The sequence below is a fragment of the Euprymna scolopes genome, chromosome 41 (assembly GCF_053919585.1).
Source record: "Euprymna scolopes isolate OS-2025 chromosome 41, ASM5391958v1, whole genome shotgun sequence".
Taxonomy (NCBI): Eukaryota; Metazoa; Mollusca; class Cephalopoda; order Sepiida; family Sepiolidae; genus Euprymna; species Euprymna scolopes.
Window position 1 is genome coordinate 73,913,085 of NC_136522.1, and position 26,079 is coordinate 73,939,163.

General features: G+C 31.8%; 1 protein-coding gene across 4 annotated transcripts in view; it reads right to left on the minus strand.

The window, feature by feature from the left end:
• Positions 1-26,079, minus strand: part of LOC145266633 (choline O-acetyltransferase-like) — a 1,018,836-nt gene that overhangs the window by 214,265 nt on the left and 778,492 nt on the right. For all 4 annotated transcript variants that reach the window (XM_080122555.1, XM_080122557.1, XM_080122554.1 and 1 more), the window contains one exon: positions 19,486-19,604. In XM_080122555.1, the coding sequence (XP_079978681.1) occupies positions 19,486-19,604 (119 nt within the window). The remainder of the gene's footprint in view (positions 1-19,485; positions 19,605-26,079) is intronic.

Sequence of the window (26,079 nt, forward strand, 5' to 3'; positions counted from 1 at the left end):
ACGTGGTTCATCTTACCATTTATTTATTTCAGCATGCTTTTTTTTACAAGGTGATCACCACTTATCAAGGCCCGGAAGCCACTCAGGGATAATGGTTATTGCATGTACAGTACGCTAGTGTGGGGTTTTAATAAAAATGTCTACTTAAGGGGGCGGTTCATCAGGAATTTGTTTACGTTGGACTTGAAGACATCCAGGTTGTAGTCAGCTGGGAAGCAAGCAGACGGAACAGAGTTCCACAGGCGTGCAGTTCTATGAAAGAAGCTTTGTTCATGGAATATTGGTTGATTTTTTAATTCTAAAAAGTAAGCAATATGCCCTCCACCTCAACCCCCTTCAAAAACTTTGGAGACCCTTGGTCTAGCACATGTGCAGTGCTGTCTTTAAGAAAAGAGATGAAGGATTAAATGTTTAGCTCTTGTTTTGTAGCGTAGAAACAATTGTATGTATATTATATAGACTTTCGAATATTTTCTGCCTTGACCCATCAGGAGAATAACAAATAAAAAGAATAAAAACAAATTGAGCAAAAAAAAAAAAAATCCTAAAAGTAGTTGCATTGTGTTTTATGATATTTATGTCATTTACAGAAACAAACAAAAAAAAAAAAAAATCAAAAATGGCGTAAATATAAGACACAATGCAACTACCGTTCGGATTTCTTTTTAAATTTATGTAATCATGCCGAAATATTTTTCTTTATTCCGAAACCAGAATACGCATTTAGTTAAAACTCATAAGTTCTTATTCATCATTAAATTAAATACGACTTACATGTGTTTCGGTTAATAGCAACATATCATTTAACAATTCATCAAAGATAAATGTGTGTTCCTGAAATAATTGTTGACAACTTTTAAATATAAAATTAAAAAGGATTTCGAGAAAAACAAAGAACATTCATTGTTACGTTTATATATATATATATATATATATATATATATATATATATATATATATATATATGGGTGTGTGTGTATGTATGTATATATATGTATATATATGTATTGTTGCGTTTATATATACATATGTATGTATATATATATGTAAACATATGTATGTATATCTATGCATATATATGTATATATATATACATATAGATATACATATACATATATATATAATTGTTGCGTTTATATATATACATACATATACATACATATACATACATATATATATGTATATATACATATACATTATTGTTGTGGTTATATATATATACATATATATACATATATATGTATATATATAGTTATATATATATTTTTTTTTACATAGGCGTCACCACTTATCAAGGCCGATAGGTCAATCAAGGATAAGAGTTACAGAGTGTAGAATAGTCAAAAGGACAATATAGTAATCGATAGTAATGGAAAGTTCGGTAAATTTGTTAACTTAAGTGGAACGGCTCATCAGGAACTTGTTCACGTTGGACTTGAAGACAACCATATTATAGACAGCTGGAAAGCAGGAAAACGGAAGACAATTCCACAGGCGTGCAGTTCTAAGAAAGAAGCTTTGATCATGGAATCTATGTTTAGGTTTAGGTACAGATAAAGAGTGTGGAAAATTATTGATAATGTTTTCAGCTAGTCTAGTGTTTCTTGTGAAATTTGGTGAGGGGGGACCATAGATTGAAGCTCAGTTGGACACTTTCCATGAAAATAACGATAAAGCAGAGACAAACTCGCAACATCTCTTCTGTGAGATAGAGGTGGCAGCGAAGAGAAAAGGACATCTCCCACCAGGCCACGAAGTCTATTTTGAACCCTATCAAGGTAGGACAAGTCTTTTCTTGCAGCTCCTGCTCATATGTGACAACAGTATTCCATCCTTTGACGTATCTGGCTCTTATATAGATAGAAAATTGCATCAGCAGTGAGATATCTACTGGATCGATAGAAGGATCCGACCATTTTTCCAACGGCCTTGGCGACAGCAATATACATATATATATATATATATATATATATATATATATATATATATATATATATGTATGTATATGTATATATACATATATATGTATATATGTGTGTATATATATGTATATATATTTATATATATATATGTATATATATGTATATATGTATATGTATGTATGCATAAATATATATGCATATATACATATGTACGTATATATACATGTATATGTATATATATGTATACACATATATATGCATATATATATATGCGTATATATATTGTTTCGTTTATATACATATATATTCATATATATACATATATATACATTATTGTTGCGTTTATATATACATATATATACATATATATATACATATATATGCATACATATATGTGTATATGTATGCATATATATATGTATATATATGTATATATATACTATATATATACATTTATATATGGACATGTATATATATATGTATATATATGTATATATATGCATATGAATAGATATCTATAAATGTATATGTATGTATATATGTATATATATAGGGAAATACGTGTTATGCAGAGTATAGCAAAAATATCTATATTTTAAATCCTTCAATTATATATTTTTAAAAACTAATACAAGTGCTAATGATGTGCACATTTAGCCAATTACTTGCCATTTTTTTACGTACCCTCACTAAGCAATATAGTTGTAACTGTTAGACGTCGTTCCTTTATAGTAAAAATATTTTTGAAGAACGATGAATCTGTAACTGCAGCACAGAGAACCTTTCGAGTTCATTACAATTTAAGACGGCATGATGCTGTTCCAGGTAGAAAATTAATTCAGCCACGGGTTGTAAATTTCAGACGTACAGGTTCGGCACTTATAAAAAACACGTTAAAGACATCAACGCGCTCGGACGTTAGATAATATTCGAGCTGTGAAACTTTCTGTTGCTCTGTCTACTGCACGTTCAGCTCGCAAACATGCTTTGGTATTATCTGATTGAACAGCCAGAAGAATTCTATGCACTGATATGCACATCAATCCATACAAATTAATAATTGCTCTTAAACTGCACGAGTGCGACTGGATGGATTGCATGCCAAAATGTCGAAGATACTTCTACCCGTCCCTGTTTAAATCGACACACTGACTACAAAATTCAAATAAGTTTTAATAAGGATCGTATTTTTGTTGGCCTGAACTTTATGACCATAACATTCAAGATGAACACAATAGTCCAAATACTCCAAACTAACGGGACCTGTGGAAATTCCACAGCGGTGTCTTTCATATTTAATATATTGCTGCTGGCCATTCCGTGGACGGTCAGCGTGAATGTTGACCTCGCTATATCATTTTCCATCTTTAGACAGAAAAGATACTACCCTTGGATCTTGGCCAGAAGACAAAGAAGGTATATTTTTGTTTCACATAAGCCCCAAAAGCGACATCCTTTTTTTTATTGTATTTTTTACATTATGTCTTTCGTGATCGGGAGATCCTATTTATTTAATGGATAGGAGGTACAACATACTACGAACATTAAATTAGCGTATCTATCTATCTATCTATCTATCTATCTATCTATCTATCTCTCTTTCTCTCTCTCTCTCTCTCTCTCTCTCTATATATATATATATATATATATATATATATATATATTAATAATTTAATGTTCGTCGTATGTTATCATCTTCTATTCTCCTTTTTAATAAATAGGATCTCCCGATCCAATAATTTATATTCTGGAAACAGTGACACACGCACGTACGTACGTTAATCGTACTACGGTATTAATATATAGATTAGCAGAACCCGTGGAAATTCCACGGTAGTTTAAAATCATAAATAAAATGAATAAAAAATAAAACAAGACAAATAACGACGAATTTAAAACAATTGTTTTTAGCAATTTTATTTTGAACTTCTAAAGTTAAAAAAAATTGATTAAAAATTAAAAAAAAAATTTTCAATGAAAACTCTACGCACAACACAGTTTTTTGTTTTCTGAATAATTTTTTATATATAAATTGTAAAAGAACAGATGTCAATTCACTTGCACATTTTTTATAATTTTAAAAAATAAACTATAATAACTAAAAAAAAAAAATTAGTGTCTTCTCAACGTGACTTTATTTTAATTATCAAATTTTAGCCAATTAAAAACCGTAATCAGACAGCCATTTAGTCTCTGAAACCAGTGTTATTAATAGGACTGGCTGATTCCACTTCGTACTCAAATAGGGGTGATTTGTATCCCAGAACAATTATAAAGTAACAGATGTTAATTCGCTTGCACATATTTTAAAAATAAAAAAAAAAATAAACTGTAATAACTAAAAGAAAGCTTAAAGTTTCCCCTCAACATGCCTTTATTTTAATTATCAAATTTTAGGCAACTAAAAACCGTAATCAGACACCCATTTAGTCTCCGAAACCAGTATTATTCATAGGACTGCTTGATTCCACTTCGTACTACAATAGGAATGATTTGTATCCCAGAACAATTATAAAGGAACAGATGTTAATTCGTTTGCACATATTTTTTTTTATTTTAAAAAAGAAACTGTGATAATATAAAAAAAATTATAGTCTCCTCTCAACATAACTTTATTTTAATTATCAAATAGCCAATTAGAAACCGTAAACAGACAGCCATTTTTTTTTTAATTTTTGGAATAAAAATGGTTTTAATGATTTTTAACTGATAAAGAGCAATTATAAAAGCAGGTAATTCGTTTCTAATTAATCAATGTTTGCGATGATGATGTTTTTCTGTTGTCACACAGGACGTACGGACAAGTACATTGATATTTAGATAATACGAACAAATATTTTTAGATATACGTATTAGCGGCGCATGTCGCGAACTACGAATATATGTTCGTATTAGTGAGTGTGGGTGGACAAATAAAGACTCAACTCTCGTTATTGTAGCAGAGATCTACCGAGAGAGACACTCTTGTTTCTCCCTGGCTTTCACCATTGGTCATTTTACCCAGTATCTTTTCTTGACAAGCTGGTTAATAATCAAGTGGTCAGCGGTCATCAGTCGACATGTCGACCAACCGTTGTTGCGAGCCAACAAGACCGATGCGACGTCCGGCGGGAACCATTTAACAAATTGGCTTCATTAAGCTTCACCAAGTGCAACGGAGCAGATGCGAGAGAAGAGGTCACGGGAGGTCAAAAATAACCTTTCTCTTGAAAAGGTCGGCAAACGAGAACGGAGGGAAGGCTGATCAGATAAAAGGGATTGTGGGAAAGAATTTGATTTGCTCTCTCTGTCTTTCTCGTTCTCTCTCTAACTTTTTCCTACTCTTCTTGCTCCCCTTTCCTACTCCCCTCTTTCAACTACCCCCCCTTTCAACTACTCTCCTTCCAGGGTTGAACGATAAAAAACCTTTATTGAAAAAATCAATTAAGGTAACTTAATTATGTAGAAGAGCTGACATATATCCAATGTAGCCGTCTTCAGCTTCAATCACCACCTGAACACAGGTTCGAAACTGGGAGCATGCTTTTTCCACAAGCGCCGGCGGGAGTTCGGCGAATACTCGACGGATATCGGTGATCAGGCTGACTTTGTTGTTGTGAGAGGTCATGTTGGTGATGTTCTCGACGTATGACAAAACGAAGTAGCGGGTTTAGATCAGAGGAGGGAGGGGGCCAGTGAGAGAAGGGTACAAAGTCGTAGCACTCCTTCTGAAGCCAATCCTGGCTGTTTTTGAACTTGTTGGCCGGCGCCGAGTCATGCTGCCACATCCAAGGTCTGTGCTAGCAGCCACCTGATTGCACCAGGGGATCACCGCACTCTTTAGCACATCCAGATACACATTTGTGTTGACTTTAAAAATATGAGGTTGCATGATGTGGCCCTCACGTGAGGACCATAACCGTAGCCAGAAACTTCGTTGAGCTGTACCCTCAAGCGTTGAACCGACCAGATTTTAATTTTAAGGGTCTTGGCAATGGTATCCTTGTCATAACTTTGATTGGTAGGGAGCATGAGTTATACAACGGCACATCTCCAATCGTACTCGTTGAACATTATGTCACTTTCAAACATGATAGAAGGCTCCTATCGCTCTTGGGATTTGTACACAACTGGCCAATTAGTAGATGGTCTGCAACAAAAAAGAAAACTGGTTTTCATCAAACGGAAATGGAATCATGTCCTCTTTTCTAGGACGACATTATTTATCGCTCCATTCCGTATCTTCTTTTCTATTCTTCTTTTTTACGTAATTCTCTACTTATTTCTGATTCTCTCTTTTTTTTAAATAAAAATCGCTCAAGACAAGATATGAATCCACTTGATGTAAAGAGATAACAAAATACGAAAGATAGTTGTCGCAAAAGAAAGGAAGTTGCCTATTGAGCTTTGTCTTGAAAAGATCAAAGTTATAGGGAGGAGGAAAACAACCAGCAGAAAAACAGTCCAACAACATTCTTGGAAAAAAGTTGCTCGAATAGAAAACTGTATTAAAATGAGATATTAAAACATCGAATTGATGAAGACCACTAGACCAACGAGTCAAACGAGCTGAAACAAAGGAAGCAGGAGTAGATAAGACAATTCTGACAACATATGCCATAATAATATTTATAAAAAAGACTGAGACTAACATCATCATATCTGCAACGTAGAGGTTGCAATAAAAGTTTATCTCTCCTCTCCTTTCGATCGCTCTGTCTCTCTATTTCCTTTCCCTACATCTCCCTCTTTCTCTTCTGTCCAACTCTTTTTCCTTCTATCCCTCTCTTTTTCTCTTCATCCTTAATTTTGTGACTCTTTCCCCCTCTCTTACTATCTCCTCTTTCTTCCTCTCAATATCCCCCTCTCGTTCATTTTACAGTCTTTCAAATTATTTCACACCCTTCTCTCTTTATTTCGTTCTCTCCTACCCACTTCTTTGATTTGTACTTTTCTTATCTCCTACTCTCTTTCTTTCATTCTCGCCCCCTATCTTTTCTCTCGCTCCTTCTCCGTTTTTCTCAGTTCCTTCTCTATCTCAGAACCCCTTATGCTTTCTCTTTCTTTCTCTGACTTTCTCGCTTTCCATATATCCTTCCTTTTCTATTCATCTGTAACAGCTGCTGACGCATATTTTAGTAACGCCAGCAAGATGACACGAGGTGACGTCACAGCGGGGTTAGAGAAAGGATAGAAAAACGGAAAGAGTCTTGAGTAGAATGAAAAAATACGGCATCCTTTGCTTTACACAGGATTGGAGCATAACACTATATCGGTCATAGCTATTTACCGACAATTGCCCACAAGTAACTGCCTCAATACAGCAAGAATTGTTTATACTCGCCAGTGCCCGCTAGTTCCTGCTAGTGCTCGGGAGTATCCGCGAGTGATAGTAACCCCTTTAAAAGATCCATAGCCTTAATTACTGTCGAGAGCAGTAAAAACAGCTACTGCATGCCACTACCCGCCATTGGATGATTGTGCCCGTCACTGGATGACTGTGGCCGTCACTGGATGACTGTGGCCGTCACTGGATGATAGTTCATGACAATTGAAAACAGACGGTTTCATTTCGGAGACAATTGTGTTATCAACAATTACCAATTGTCACAGAGACAACTTGTTCGCACCAAACACTTTAAAATGCCTCAAAATACCACTACACGCCAGTTACAACCAGAGATAGCCAATTTCATTTTGGAGTGGCCAAATTTAGACCGATGTTGGCCATAGTTGCCAACGAGCGATAGTGACCGCCATGAACCGACAGTGACGATTGTAAAAGTAACAACAACACTAATCGCCAGTAACCACCAGCGCTAACAATAACAATCAGTGGATTCCGCTTGCTGCCACTGCCAGACAATGCACGACAGTGAAAGCCAGACGATTTAATTTTGGCCATTGTGGCCATTGACACAAGTGCTCGCAATTTTCCAAATCCGACATCTATCCGCCAATATTTTTAGTTGCTTATCGACAGTCCGTAATTTACGTAACTCACATACGATAATGCACTAGATAACCATATGTTAATTTGTTTTTGGGTGTGTGTGAGTCCTTTGCAGATTCTGTGCCTGTTTTAGATTATATTTTCACCGAGCAACGGCGGCACACGGATCCTGCTAGTAAGAAAAAAATTGACTATAAAAAAAAAAATTAAAATCACTTTTTTTTTTTTGTAATTTCTTGGTTCTATTAATCTCATATGATTGAATTAGTAACGGATGTAGAGATTAGGAATTGTTCCCCAGCAGAAAAAAAAAAAGCTTTTATTTTAAAAGATTAAATCTTGCGGTTAAAATTGGCGCTGACCACTATTTTACGTGAATGGTAATCGAAATGGGATTGGGAATTTGGAGGAATTCCCAAAGGTCTTTTCCGACGAGAATTATGACGTGACCCTGCGGCGGACCGATAAGTGAGAGAAAAAGGGCAAGGCGGAGGGAGAGGTAGGGGGTCATGTTAAAATGTCATATCGAACGTAGAAAACGAAATAATATTATACAGATGTTATGACAGACCATAAAAAGGGGTTAAGAATGAAGGGAGAAAATAGAGAAACTGAAAGGTAGTATAAGGGGAAGTCATCTTGCTCATATATTAAGTAATATTTATCTATCGAGCTTATTATATATCTAAATTACAACGAGCCCTTTCTCTTTCCTGTATTTTAATTAAACTAGTAATTTCACTGTTACATTGAAATACACTCAGCTCTTTAGACTATTGTTCTAATCTCCTTTAAATTATATATATATATATATATATATATATATATATATATATATATATATATATATATATATATAGCAAAAATGGTAATTAGTAAAAACCCGAAGAGAGTGCTCAATACTACTGCAGAGCAAGTTTTATCTGTTTAGTTACACATGTTTCGGTTGCCGGGCCATACCTACGATCCAGCAGCCTCGTCAGACCTTACATAAATGGCTATTATATATATATATATATATATATATATATATATATATATATATATATATATATATATATATATATATATATATATATAATTTGAACCATTTGGAATTTACCCATTGGATTGGAATTTTAAATTCGACTGTTTTGGATTTTATCATTTTTGGATTTTTACCCTTCACCGGACTGTCCATTCATGTGAAATCTTTTTATTATTTTTCTTTTGCCTCCTGTTCCCATTACCTCACCCTTTTTTTTTTTAGCCAAGTAAGATCTGTGACTTACTTGTAGTTTCATTAAATACTTTTATATGCAAAATCCGATCCTGCATTTTGCTAATTCCTGCCCTCTGATGAGAAGGAGAGTATTTCTTCGAAACTCCGCGGATTAAGGACTATCCACTTATCTTGTGTTTCCTTTTTTAAAATTAAGTATGTTTTTAACTCCTTTTCAAGATGTCTTTTAAAATGTTTTATTAATCATTTGTTCATATATATATATATATATATATATATATATATATATATATATATATATATATATATATATATATTAGTGTTGGGTCGATTAATCGGAATCGGAGTCAGGAATCGAAAAAATCGGAAATTTTTGGAGTATCGAAACCGGTATCGGAATCGGAAATATTTGCCTATTTCCCGATGCCAAAAACGATTCTTTTAATTGGCTTTTTATTTGATTTTCTTTAAATAAAAATCTTCCACCGCTGACAGTAATACTAAAGTAGTGAATATCTTTTGATTTTAACCTATTAGTAAAACTAAAATCGATAGATCATCCCTCACAAATGTATTCTTACGTTTAAGAAAATATCTGCACATTTTATACGTGTTTTTACGCCAATCGTGAAAAATATCAACTAGGGGCCTCAAATGGAACGTTCTTTTATCGGTCTTTAGTCGGTTAAAATAGTTTTTAAAGGATAAAAAAAACAGGTCAAAATTGAGAAAAATATTTATACATTTAGAACGTTCATTCTTGTTTATTTTTTATTTTAAAAATTTTAAATCAGGTCATATGCGCGTGACGTGTGTACAGTGGTAACGTCGCCAGCTTTGAATGCTACAGTTTTGCTTTCGGTTTCGATTTAGTTGACGGCACCCAAATAGTTTTTTTTCCTTTGAAAACACGACTCCATAATAATATATGCGAAATCTAGACAAATAAAAATATCATATTTAAGCGTATTTAAAAACCGAGCAATTCCTGTCACCCAATCCTCGTTTATCTTCTAATATATAAAAAAGCAGTATGTTTGTCTATTTGTCTCCATAGTTTCAAACTCTATCTCGTCCGAATCTAAAAGTCAGAGCTCCTAAAATGATTGAATTTTTATTTTATCGGTCTTTAGTCGATTAAAATAGTTTTTCAGGGGCCAAAAATGGGTCCAAATTAAAAGAAAAAATCGTTATACATTTTGTCCATTAATCTTAGTTTATTTTTAATCAGCTCATGTGGATATGACAGTGGTACAGTGGTAACGTCACCAGCTTTGAATGCTACAGTTTTGATTTCAGTTTCGATTCCACCTGATGGCACCCAAATTTTATTTTTTATTTTTGAAACCACGACTTTATAATAAAACTAGACTGCCCATAACCCGTTGGGTCAGTATGTTATATTAGCTATGGAATTGATGTATGAGCGTGACACTTGTGGCGTAAAGAAAATAGTTTTTTTCTAACATAACAGAAACATTTCTATGAAAGTATATTAAAATGTAAAAAGAATATAGATAGATTTCTATGAATCGCTCTGTTTATAATTGTTTATTAAAAACAAACTTACAGCCATTAAATTATAAGTGGTTTGCCATACTTATAGATAAATGTGCACTGAACAGATACCATAATACTTAAAGTGAAACTAAAATGTTGATATAAATTTTTTAATTTAAACGCGAAAAAAATACCATTAGGACGCTGAAAACGTACACAGTAAAACAATAACGTTTTATTATCGCGTTGATTATTTATTTGTAACACAAATTAAAAAAAAGTTATTTATTTATGTTAGTAGTGTAGAAGAAAATGTATGAATGTTTTTAAGAAAGGTGTATGAAAAATGGAGAATAAATTTAAAAAAAAAATGAAGGCGGTGGGCAAATCGCCGTTGTAAAATGCTCTTATGGTTGTCAACGTCTTAGTGTAGATATATTTGTAAGAAAATTGCGCTAAAATAACTTAAACGTAATACGAAAATAAACGATGTAAAAATATGCAGGAAGCATTAACAATTGTTTATTTAAACGCGAAAAAAATAAACAAACAAACAATTGTGACGCTGAAAACGTACACAGTAAAACAATACGTTGTATTGTCGCGTTGAATATTTGTTTATGTACGTGTGCACAACCGGAAGTCGTAAACCGGATGTTGGGTTACTCGTGACAAGGTCATTTGAGTTTTATAATTATATAGATATACGAAATCTAGTCACATTAAAATATCATATTTAAGCGTATTTTACGACTAGGCAAAACCGGGCTCTCCTCTCTAGTGTATATATATATATATATATATATATATATATATATATATATATATATATATAGTAATTTATAAAATATATATGGCGATTAAGCTACACTGAATATTCCGCGTTTCATCCACATAAATCAGAGTCCATTTTCTGTAGGCTGTTTTTGAACCCAGTTCTTTTTGCTAGTATATATATATATATATATATATATATATATATATATATATATATATATATATATATATATATATATATATAGTCTTATTTTTAGTATTTCGAATTTTACTGGGTTTATATAATTCAGTAATCGTTCATATACCAATACATTTTAAGCCAAAAAGAGATGACTTACACTGTAAGCTACAAAATTATCACGTTTCACAATTGAGCATTCATATATTGCTTTAACAAAAACGAAGACTTCAAAGAATGGGTTGATAGCAACAAATAGTGTATTCCATCATTAGTTACAATTGTTTCAAGACTATTCGGACAAATTCAAACATTATATCGTTTGAAAATTTTCACAGGAAAAGCCTTTCTTCAGACTTATTGAATAAAAACACTTTAATAATAAGACATTCCCTTATAAGGAAAAGAAAACAAGCGAAAATATTTTACCTATATTTTATCTTTGCAAAGTATTGTTTTGTATATATATATATATATATATATACATATATATATATAGAGAGAGAGAGAGAGAGAGAGAGAAAGAGAGAGAGAGCGAGAGAAAGAGAGAGAGAAATAAAAAGGAATACTATTTCCATATTTCTCATATATATATATATATATATATATATATATATATATATATATATATATATATATATATATATATAGCATTATAAGAAAACTAGTTATATATGCAAAAAAATGTGCAAAGAGTCCATAATATGGGAGTTTCATTCTAAAATAAAAGGATGAATTAAGTCCAAAAAGAAAAACAGATAAAAAGATATGGAAAGGTTAAGTGTTTTCAAGTCGAAAAGATAATAGGAGACACTGTTTCCATTAGAAGAATCCGGAATTGTACTGTTGACAAGTTGATTTAAAATCAAGTGCACAATGTATTTAATAATTCAAAATTTGTGTAATAATCCAAAATGTGTATAATCTAGGTTTGTAGAAAGATCCGTTTGCAAACAGTCGAGGAATAAATATTATTTCGAATCGTTAAATTCTTTTTACTTATAAACAATCTATCTATCTATCTATATATCTATATATCTATCTATCTCTCTATATATATTTATTTATTTATTTATTTATATAAAAAGACAGATAAAGCAACATAGATAGATAGATAGATAGATAGATAGATAAATCGATAGATATATGGATGTTATTTACTTCATAACCGTATAATAACAGTGATTCAATATCCCCGAGAGAACATAAACGTAAAAATTCGAACACGTATTCCAGGCCTGTAACCACGATATCACACCACGTCCACTCAAAAGAAAAGTAACGATGCCTAAAACCGATTAAACGCAGGAACATCAACTGGACGACGAATTTCGCTTCAAGAAGTCAAGATGGCCATTCCCCAGGCGAGCGGATCCGTAGCAGGCGATGGCGACCACAGTTAAAGGCAACGTAACCCACAGTTGACATCGTCTCTAATCGAACGTGTCATTTGTCGAGCGAAACCAATCGCCGGCGAAAGATGAAGCGTCTGTGGACGATCCCAGCGAGGAATCAAGTTGCCGGATGAGGGATGAACACTCACATTCGGAAACTGGCATGTTAATTCGTTACGGATGAAACATAATCTGTCCAATGGGAGGCGGGAACGAAGGAGGCGGCTTGTTTACGTAGCACGTGTAATACATTAAACCGAAATCAATTGACATTTATCGTTGCTGCTTTGTTCTACAATCAAATCATAATATCTGTTCATTATTTCCATTTCTTCTTAATATCGCATCTATGATAACCTCTCTCTCTGTCTCTCTCTCTTTATATATATATATATATATATATATATATATATATATATATATATATATATATTCTTGGAAGTTTTTAACCTTTAAAACTATATATATATAAAAAACTTATTTAATTTTTATAGTTTTTTACCATTCGTTGGAAAACTATTTAGTCAGTAAGTCATTTAATCACCTGCAATCACTGCATCAACTTGCTCTCTCGAATTCACTATAGTCCTAATGTTAACTTAAGGGATCATCAGTTGTTTACCATTAAACAATATATATATATATTGTTTCATATATATATATATATTGTTTCATATATATATACATATATATTGTTTCATATATATATATATTGTTTCATATATATATATATATATGTATATATATGTATATATATGTATATATATATATATATATATATATGAACAAATGATTAATAAAACATGGTAAAAACATCTTGAAAAAGAGGTTAAAACATATTTAATTTTAAAAAGGAAGCACAAGATCAGTGGATAGTCCTTAATCCGCGGAGTTTCGAAGAAATACTCTCCTTCTCATCAGAGGGCAGGAATAAGCAAAATGCGGGATCGGATTTTGCATGTAAAAGTATTTAATGAAGCTACAAGTAAGTCACTTACTTGGTTAAAAAAAGGGTGAGGTAAGGGGAATAGGAGGTAAAAGAAAAATGATAAAAAGATTTCACATGAATGGATAGTCCGGTGAAGGGTAAAAAATTCAAGAATGGTAAAATCCAAACATAAAACAAATATATATATATTGTTTTTAAAATATAATTATCCACTGAGACTTCTTTCGTCGTTTACGACCCATCAGAGTGGCTGACTCAAGCGAGATTCGAAATAGGGACCCTGCGGTAATGAGCCTAAACCCTTTATCCGCGAGTCCATTGAGCTCGACTGTGGGGATGTATCGCGATTTATTTAGATATTATTTGCTTTTGCGATACGTTTTGAATGAATTTAATTATTTATGAAAGTGCATTAAGGACTATCCATTTATCTAGTGTTTCCTTTTTAGATTAAATATGTTTTTAACTCATTTCAAAGTGTTTTTTAACATTTTATTAACTGTTTGCTCATATATACACACACACACACACACACACACACACACACACACACACACACACACACACACACACATATATATATATATATATATATATATATATATATATATGTACTAGACTAGACTACCGTGACCCGACGGTCATTATGTTACATTAGCCATGTAATTTATGTATGAGCGTGATACTTGTGACGTATTTTTTGTGACATAACAGAAACATTTCTATGAAAATATATTAAAATGAAAAAATAATATGGATAGATTTCTATGAGTTCTTCTGTTTATAATTGTTTATTTTTGAAAAAAAAACAAAACTTACAGCCATTGAATTATAAGTAAGGTAAGTGTGCACTGAGCAGATATCATAATACGTCAAGTTAAATAAAAAATTTTGATATATCTTTTTTGAATTAAATTGTTAGTTGAAAATACAGAATACTTAAAAACTCCCAGAAAAAGAAAATGTAACTTAAAAAAAAAAATGTTTTCGGATTTATTTATGTTAAGTGTGTGGATAAAAAAGGTAGGTAAATGGCCATTGTAAAATGCTCTTATGGTTGTCAAAGTAGATTAATTTGTAAGAAAATTGCGTTAAAATAACTTAAACATAATATGGAAATGAACGATGTAAAAAAAAAAAAACAGAAAGTATAAACAATTGTTTATATTTAACGCAAAGTAATATTTATTTGTTTACGCTTATTATATTTATGTTCGCATGCGCAACCGGAAGTCGTAAACCGGATGTGTGGTTACAACACCTTTTACAAGGTAATTTGAGTTGTATAATTATATAAGTAAAAGATGGTCGCACACTTTTAGAAGATACTTATTTAAATGAGAAATTTGAAAACTTTAAAATGTCGGATATAACGATAAAATCATTTTTATTTACATTTTTGTTGTTATTGTCAGTCTAATATTTCGCTAAAAATAGAATCATTAAGATAAAAAGCCCTTAACTTTTTTTTCTTTTCTTTTCTTGGACTTACAACAATAAATAAAAAGTAAATAAAAATGATTTCATCATTTTTTCCGACACGTTATGGTTTTCTTTAAATTTTATTCAAAATAAATGTCTTCTACATTTGTGCGTTACCATCGTTGACTTAAATTTGTCGCTCGACATCACCGGATCATCACGTATATTTATTTTCTCTGCTACTTCGAGGGGTCACCTTCTCCATAACACCAATATATATATATATATATATATATATATATATATATATATATATATATACGTGTTCTAATGGGAGAAGTTTTCTAGTCAAATTTTAATTATCTCGGAAAGCGTTTTATATATTTATCGCAACCGATCAGCATTTAATTATATATATATATATATATATATATATATATATATATATATATATATATATATATATATTCATCCACGTACATTACTGTTTCGCTCTTTCACAGCTCATCAGACAGGCAACTACCTCAAGCCAGGATCGAAACCCGATCACCTAAACGACAGTCGAAGCTATACGGCTGCTGCTATGCGGGCAGTGTGTGAGCAATATTTTTACATTGTCCAAATACCTAAGCATGGCTTCATAGGCTAATGGTAATTTGTATATCACTTCCCAAATGCTCAAACTAAGATAGGGAGCAATATATATATATATATATATATATATATATATATATATATATATATATATATATATATATATATATATATATATTAGCAAAAATTGAATAAAATATGTTAAAAACATTTAAGCAAGAATTTAAACCATACTATCTAATTTCCAAAGAAGAACCACAAAAGAATGGATTGTCCTTAATTCGCAGAGTTTCGAAAGAATTACTTTCCTTCTTATCAGAGTGGAGGACTTAGCAAAATACGAATTAAAATGTGATACGACATTGATTCTCACCATGTCGTATCATATTTTAATTCCTTTTGGTGGATTGATTGTTGGTATTTCTTCTGATGAGTAAAAGGCATAATAGATTCACTAATTTGCGCAACGAAACAGACACTGTCTAGTATTGTAAGAATCAACTGAGAGGAATAAAATATAAAATTGTCAACATCATGTATTTTGGAATATAAATTTTTATCATTTATTCTATATATATATATATATATATATATAATTTATATACATATATATATATATATATATATATATAAGAGTGAAAGAGAGAGAGAGAGGGAGACGGAAAGAGAGAGAGAAAAGAAGAGAGAGAGAGAGAGAGAGAAACGGAGGGAGGGCGCGAATTGACAAGTAGTTGTAAATTTGTGATAAAAAAATGATACGGAGAAAAATTAATTAAAAAAATTGAACGTTTCAATAAAACATCGTCAATTCAAAACGCCGCCCGTCCATTCCTACTTAGAAGGTAATTATGAAGGCGTTTAATTTGATAACAATTTTACAACAAAAAAGCGTGTCAGTTATTTGTAAAATAAAGAAGAGTGGCTTGTAAAATTTGGGCGAAAAGATGTTATAAAAAGCCGCCATTATTGGCGTCGCCACACGCATGCGCATCGCCGACCATGCGTCGCCATTTTGAATTGTGTTAGAAGAGGATGAAATGAAGACGAAAGAGGCAAGAGGGAGAGATAAGTTTGTATGGACGTCGTTCTAATTGTAAAAGATTGCTAAAAATATTGAGCGAAGATTTGCTTACGGCAAAATTCGCGTTGGTTTAATGGGGATTTATGTGATGATAATGCAATCAAGTTAATACAATAGATGTTATTTTTGCATTAAGTGCACGACACCTTGTCTCTCTTCAAAGCGGAAGGAGACAAAAACGATTTTGTGGTATCGCCTTGCAGTCTGAATGATAGGTGGACGTACACTAAGAGAAAAGAGAAGAGAAATAGAGAAAAAGAAATGGAAGCAAACGAGAGGAGAACGAAAAGAGTGAAAGAGAAAGGATATATATATATATATATATACAGAAAGAGAGAGAGAGAGAGAGAGAGAAAGACAATGAGAGTGAAGAGAAAGAACGAAAGGATATATATATATATATATATATATATATATATATATATATATATATATATATATATATATAAAAGATCCCGTATATTTTGGCATATAAGGCGACCGTCAGATAAGACAAAATTAGAGCAAATTTTAATAAATTTATCATATATCGGTTGTATAAGACGGTATTATGTTCTTATATATATATATATATATATATATATATATATATATATATATATATATATATATATATATAATTAATATCATATATATAATCATCATCATATATATATAAATTATATATATAATTTATATATATAATTTATATATATAATTTATATATATAAATATATAATTTATATATATAATTTATATATATAAATATATAATATATATATATATATGCATATATATATATATATATATATATATATATATATATATATATATATATATAATGTATTTCCATAGAATAACAACGTGGCAGCCCACAAGAGATGTGACAGCCAATAAACCGAAAATCAGAAACTCGAGTTTCGCTCTCATTTGGACTCATCAGGGCAAAACTCGAGTCTTAGATTTCCAGTTTGCTGGATGTCATGGTTATTGTGAGCTGTGACATTGTTTGGCTATGGAGAACCATAAAATAGAATTTCTTCATATAATTTTAATTGTTGAAAAACATTTAAAACTATATATAAATATAAATTCGAGTAAATATATCTGTTCCTTGTGTTTTATCGTTCTGTCTTTTATACATTTTGTCTTCACTAGTTTCCATTGCATGATTTTTAGTGCATGTATATACGTATGTATGTATGAAGTGACTTCAGTAAGGTTCCAGACTTTTTTGTTCAAGCATTTGAAATTGTTGTAGACTCTTGAAAATTCAGTATATGTTATTGCTATACATTATAAAATGAATGACCTATTTTTATGAGTTCACGTTCAAATGAACAACTACAGCCGGAATTACAATACACCCTACTAAGATCTGATTGCCCAGCAAGAACTTATTTACATTGCATTTGAAGGCTACCATGGTGTATTCAACCGGAAAGCAGGCCAGCGGGACAGTGTTCCACAGACGGGCAGTTTTGAGAATGTAGGTTTTTCAAATGGAACCTGCGTTTAGATTTATACACAAGTACAGAGCGGGGAAAATCGTATATAGCGGTTGTAGGTAGTCGAATGTTTTTGGTAAAAGCTTTGAAAGCGGGGGCGAAGATTGGAGTTCAGTCGAGCACCTGCTATGGAAATGACCATAGAGCAGGGGCAGGTTCGCAACGTCTCTTCTGAGGGAGGAGAAAAGCGAATCACCTACTAGATTTCGAAGCCGGTTTTGAACTCTATCAAGGCTGGATTGGGCGCACCGAGCAGCTCCTGTCCAGATGTGACAACAGCACCTTATTTTATGCCGTACATGGCCCTTACACAAATAGAAGAGTGCATCGGCAGTGGAATACCTACTGGAGCGGTAGAGTGATCCAACTGTTTTTCCAGTGATCCTGGCAACATATTTGATATATGTGTTCATTTCAGATCAGGAGTGAAAGTCATTCTTATTTGTTTTGCTTGTTTCCGAAGTCCAGAGACTCGTTACCAATTTTTATTAAAATGAAGGGGAGATAATTCTCCGTCTTATCGCCGATAGCGGACGCAGGTGATGATATAGAAATAATCGCCTAAAATAAAAAAAAAAAAAAATATATAAAAAAAACGAAAGGGATACACACTTTGGATAAAAGCGTAAATGACGAGATCAGGAATGGCAGTTCTGTGTGTGAATGGTGGCGCTTTTTAGACAATAGGACGGTGTTTATAGCAAAGTGTGTTACATTTTTTGAGTCAACTTTTTTTTCTCCTTCATTTGTGTTTCAAAAGATCGAATCCTTGGCTACATCACCATTTGTAGAAACCATGTATTCCCTCTCGCCAACAGACGCCGTCGTTTTCATTTCTTTCGTGTTCTCTTCGTGTTCTGGCCGTGTCATCGTCTCTCATTCAGTGCCGACCGACGAGAGTGATCATGATGGGAAATATAACTTTTATGCCATCATACATCTTGAAAGAATTAATGTCTTCTTTGATCGGCAGACACACTATTGTCTAAAAAATAAAAATCAAATAGAAAAAAATGCTGAGACTTACTTTAAATGGGCGTTTTGGTCCGTGAAATTCCGCTTTGGAAAGATCATTCCAGGGTTGGAGTTGACCGGAAGCGGCAACTGGACTTTCATATACATTTCGTCAAGCCACCAATCATAACACTGAAAGAAATAAAACAAAAATAAAACAGTTATTTACTTTTTTTTTTTTAAATCTTTTTAGAATTCTTTTGGATGAGGTCTTAATAATTTTTGCATTCACATTTTTTGCGGACTGTTATCCTCATCTTCATAGTTATTGGTTCACCATGTTTCGGCCAACTTATCCTTCGGCCTTCTTCAGGCGGTGAAACAAAAATAACTATGAAGATGAGGGTAATAGTCCGTCATAAAAAAATGAATAGTAAATGTAAAGTGAATTAAAAAAAATAAATTATAAGATGGTTAATATCATGAACTTTGGAATATAGTCTTTTGTCATTTATTCACTATATATATATATATATATATATATATATGTATATATATATATATATATAAATACTTATAAAGGTATGCACCCTATTTTCTAAAGTCAGTGAGACATGGAAAGTCTCACCGACTTTAGCAAATAGGGTGCATACCTTATAAATATTTGCTAATATTTTCTCTCCTCTGATGAGATGGTAGACATCTAAACCCTATAGTTTAAGGAGATTACCTTTCTAAAGCAGTCTTTGTCTTGCTAAGAATAATAAAAATTCTTTGATATGAAATTCATTTCAAAGAGAGTTTTTTGAAATTCATTGAATTACAATTTAATATATATATATATATATATATATATATATATATATATATATATATATATATATATATATATATATTGTACATTTTTTCTAAATGTATATAAGAGATTGAAAAGAAAAAAAATTTTGAGATAAGGATTTATAAGTTTTTATTATTTGGATTATTGGGATTAGTATTCTCACAAAGTTTTCATCGAAGTAACCTTTGACCTTCTTCAGAGGTATCATGTACAAACCCAGGAACATTCTGTTGAACTCAACTCGGGAATCTGCGCAGAATTTCGAGCGTAAGCCGTTATTTAATCCACGGGGGTAGCGTGTTCTTCTCCTGTCAGTCATGACTTGGTAGAAGTTCTAAGTAATTCGCAATTGTATTTTAAGTATAACCCCCGTCTCTCTCTCTCTCTCTCTCTCTCTCTCTCTATATATATATATATATATATATATATATATATATATATATATCAATATCAATATATATATATATATATATATATATATATATATATATATATATATTAGTGTTTGGACAATCGAAACTTTTGTGGGTATATAACTATATATGGAATCGGTTTATAAAATTTATGCATATTTTTCGATGCCAAAAATAATTCCGCAATTTTTTTTATTACATTTTGTTTAAAGCGAAATCTTCGATTGTTGGTAGCAATAAAAAATAATATATATTTATTAATGTTAAAGTTACAGTAAAACTAAAGTCTATAAATTATACCCTCACAAGCGTGTTTTTACGTTTGACAAATATTGCATAATATTGCATATTTTAGATGTGCTATTATGCTAATCGTGAAAAACTAATCATATTATAGTTAAATATTTAGAGATTTATAAAGAATCGGAATCGGTAAATCTATCGGAATCGGGAAAAATATTGGAATCGTCCCATGATTAATATGTATATATACATATATATATATATATATATATATATATATATATATATATATATATATATATAGTCATCCACATACAGTATATATATATATATATATATATATATATATATATATATATATATATATATATATATATATAGTAAGTTATAAAATACATAGCGATTAAGCTACACAAATCCATGCTAGGATTCATCAGGTTTATATATATATATATATATATATATATATATATATATATATATATATATATATATATATATATATATATATATATATATACTGTATGTGGATGAATATATATATATATATATATATATATATATATATATATATATATATATATATAGGTACGAGGTGCGTTAAAAAAATAATGCCACATATTTGATGTAGGTGAAGCTTGGCATGTGCAATGATTTATATCTCTACAAGTTATGTGGCCAATTACAGTTCTGCGCTAATTATGGTTTCTGATTTACAAGTGTTTGAACTGAATCGGGCGTGGAAGGAGCCAAATAGGTATCGCGTAGTGATTCTATATAGAGAAAAACTAATGACTGTGCCAAGTTTCGTTGCCATACGTTGACAAGAAGTTAGTCAGGAGCATTCCTTATTGAACTTCCTTTATATATATATATATATATATATATATATATATATATATATATATATATATATTATTTTTAAAATATAATTATCCACTGACACGTATTTCGTCGTTTACGACTTATCAGAGTGTCTGAATCTAGCGAGATTCGAATATATATATATATATATATATATATATATATATATATATATATATATATATATATATATATATATATATATCAGTGGCGTACCTATGTAAAATGGCGCCCATGGCAAAGTTTGAATGTGCGCCCCTTCTTAATAATATATACCTTAGATATACCTAACTACTAATTTTTATTTTTGTCAAGCAATTTTTGCGCCCATGTCAGAGTGGCGCCCATGGCACGGGCCATGCCTGCCATACCCTAGATACGCCACTGATATATATATATATATATATATATATATATATATATATTTTGTGTACAGAAAGTTGTTAGTTGAGACAGGTCATTGGTACCGTCGGTTTCAAGCCCGATAATAAGGCCCGTTTAAGGTATCCTTATCGAGCTCTCTTCAGCCAATATTCGTCTATCTTATAACCGGATTTTCCTTTTAATTGAGTACTCTGCTGGAATTTTTTTTCCAAAAAAACTAATCATATATATATATATATATATATATATATATATATATATATAGAGAGAGAGAGAGAGAGAGAGAGAGAGAGAGAGAGAGAGAGAGATAGAGAGAGAGAGAGAGATTCAAAATAAATATATATACTAGCAGGACATGTGGAAATTCCACAGGACACTCATTCATATGTAATATATTGATGTTGGCATTCTGTAGACGTTCAGCTGTAAATGACAAAGATCTCTCTGATTCTCTCTTCTCTGATCTCGAGCGCGTGGTTCAGTGGGGGAAGATGTGGCTGGTTACCTTTAATGCATCTAAAACCAAACTCCTATCCTTACATCATCAACGCTCTGATCCCCATCTGGCATCAATTGTGATGGATGGCTCTCGTCTGGGTGAGACCCCGTGTTTTGACAAGCTTCTGGGTTTCACCTTTACTCCTGATCTGAAATGGAACACGTACATCAAGTATGTTGCCAAGGTCGCTGGAAAGATGGTGGGATCCTTCTACCGCTCCAGAAGACATCTCACTTTTGATGCAATTCTCTATCTATATAAAAGCCAAGTACGTCCAAGGATGGAATACTGTTGCCATATCTGGGCAGGAGCTGCTAAAAACAGCATATCCTGCCTTGACAGAGTACAAAATAGACTTCATGGCTTAGTGAGGGATGCCCTTTTCTCTACGCTGCAACCTCTCTCCCACTGAAGTGACGTTGCGAGCCTATCCTTGTTATATCCATGGCAGGTGCTCGTCTGAACTCCAATCTCTGGTCCCCCCTCGCCAATCTTTCACGAAAAACACCCGTCTAGCTGAATTCACCGTGAAAAATTTCCCCACTCTATATCTGTGCCTAAATCAAAACGCGGATTCCATGAACAAAGCTTCTTTCTTAGAACTGCACGCCGTTGGAACTCTGTTCCGTCTGCCTGCTTCCCACCGGACTACAACTTGGATGTCTTCAAGTCCAATGCTAACAAATTCCTAATGAACCGCCCCCTTAAGTAAACACTTCATCAAATCTCCACACTAACGTAATGTACTTGCAATAACCCTTATCCCTGAGTGGCTTCCGGGCCTTGATAAGTGGTGATCACTGTGAAAAAAAAACTGGAGATGCTCTGATATTATTGTAGCTTTTTTGGTAAAAAGTATTTATCTAAGTTAGCAGGAACGCCCGGTAAAGCCCGGCAAAGCCCGGTCGTAAAGTACACTTAAATATTATATTTTAATTCTTACAGATTTGGTATATATTATTATATGGTTAATGTTCTAATGATTTCTATATATTATACAGTTGCGATTTCAAAAATTAAAAAGAAATCCATATGACTTGGGTGCATTAAGCTTGAATCATTTCCGTATTACGTTTAATTAACGCCTTCATTAAAGAAAAGATTATTATTCATTTTTTAATACACCTTTCTTAAAAACATTCATACATTTTGTTCTACACTACCAATATAAATACCAACATAAATAACGCCGAAAATATATTTTTTTTAATTTGCGTTACAAATAAATAATCAACGTACTGTTTTACTGTGTACGTTTTCAGCGCCCCGATTGTTTTCTTCCGCGTTTAAATTAAAAGATATATCAAAATTTGAATTTAACATTAAGTATTATGGTATCTGTCCAGTGCACATTTACCTATAAGTATGGCAAACCACTTATAATTAAATGTGAGTTTTCTTTTAAAAAATAAACAATTATAAACAGAACGACTCATAGAAATCTATCTATATTCTTTTTTTCATTTTAATATACTTTCATAGAAATGTTTCTGTTATGTCATAAAAACTATTCTCTTTACCGCACAAGTGTCACACTCATACATTAATTCCATAGCTAATATAATATAACATACTGACCAAACGGGTCACGAGTAGTCTAGTCTAGTCTAGTATATATATATATATATATATATATATATATATATATATATATATATATATGTATGTATATGAGCAAACAGTTAATGAAATATGTTAAAAAACACTTGAAATGAGGTAAAAACATATTTAATCTGAAAAGGAAACACTAGATAAATGGATAGTCCTTAATCCGCGGAGTTTCTGAAAAATACTCTCCTTCTCATCAGAGGATAAGCTCTATTTCCTATTTGGTATTATCGAGCTTTTATATCTGGCTGAGATAATTTTATAAATATTAATTCTTTAATATTTATAATTTACTTTAATTTTACCATCTTGGATCATTTTGGTAAATTCAATTGTAATTTTCATTTTATATATATATATATATATATATATATATATATTTTATTTTATATATATATATATATATATATATATATATATATATATATATATATATATGTGTGCGTGTGTGTGTGTCTGTGTGTGTGTCTACCGTGACAATATTTTACAGCACAATGGTACGCGGATGCTCGGCTGCTAAGAATGACGGAACTAAATCTTCTTTATTTTGCTATCGTCTATTTTGAAACACTGTCCTATCTCTTCCAATGGAAGAGAGGCTGATTTATTGCCGGACTAAACATTCATTTCAGAAGCGGATAAATAAATAAATAAACTGCTGTCTCTTTCCGCCATTTTTCTCCCCCGTCCCTTCCTTTCGGACGAGAGATATCACAAAATGGCTACTATCAGCGATTATTCGAACGACGGTCAGAATTTATGAAATAAATCAAATCCTATTTGATCGCTCATCTTTTGATTTGAATGATAAAAGTAAATTTAAGACACGCGTTATTCAAGTCCAATCGCTCCAAACACACACGCTTCTTTTGAAGGTTAAGAAGCAAAATCAATAATGAAATGGATGAAAGCCAGGAACGATTTGGTCACGTATTAATATCCCGTTCAAAATTGGATTGGGAATCCCACCAATTATGCAGTGAAATTTTTATTTAAAATCTTCAAAATAACAAAAATCGGTATTTTAACACTTTGCATATCAGATTCTGTAAATGTTGGCACCGGCTCGACCGGAAGCTGACGTAAACCACTGGAATATACTGAGAGCTGATCCAGTTGATCAACCAATGAAAAGGCGTTAACAAAGGCGCGTAGCCAATAAAAATTGATGCAGACGACTTTTAATAATTTGGATGCAAAACACTTTGTTTCTAATCACGTACACATTTAACTAGTTAAGCCCTAACCATAACTCTAACTCTAACTCTAACTCTAATCCAAACTCTTAACCCTAACTCTTAGCTAAACACTAGCACTAAAATATAGTGTGTAATCATGCACAAGTTTAGACAGTTCAATCCTAACTCTAACTCTAAAAATTCTAACTCTAAATTCTATTTATTTAAAGCAAAAAAATATAAAGAGACAATGTCAAATTTCCCCCACTCTATATCTGTGCCTAAATCAAAACGCGGATTCCATGAACAAAGCTTCTTTCTTAGAACTGCACGCCTGTGGAACTCTGTTCCGTCTGCCTGCTTCCCTCCGGACTACAACTTGGATGTCTTCAAGTCCAATGTTAACAAATTCCTAATGAACCGCCCCCTTAAGTAAACACTTCAGCAAATCTCCTCACTAACTTAATGTACTTGCAATAACCCTTATCCCTGAGTGGCTTCCGGGCCTTGATAAGTGGTGATCACTGTGTAAAAAAAAAAAAAAAAAAAAAAATTTAAAGCAAAAAATATAAAGACATCTGTCAAAAAATAAAATTTGCATCCAAAAATGCCTAAGATCTAAGGGTAGTATCTGTTCTGT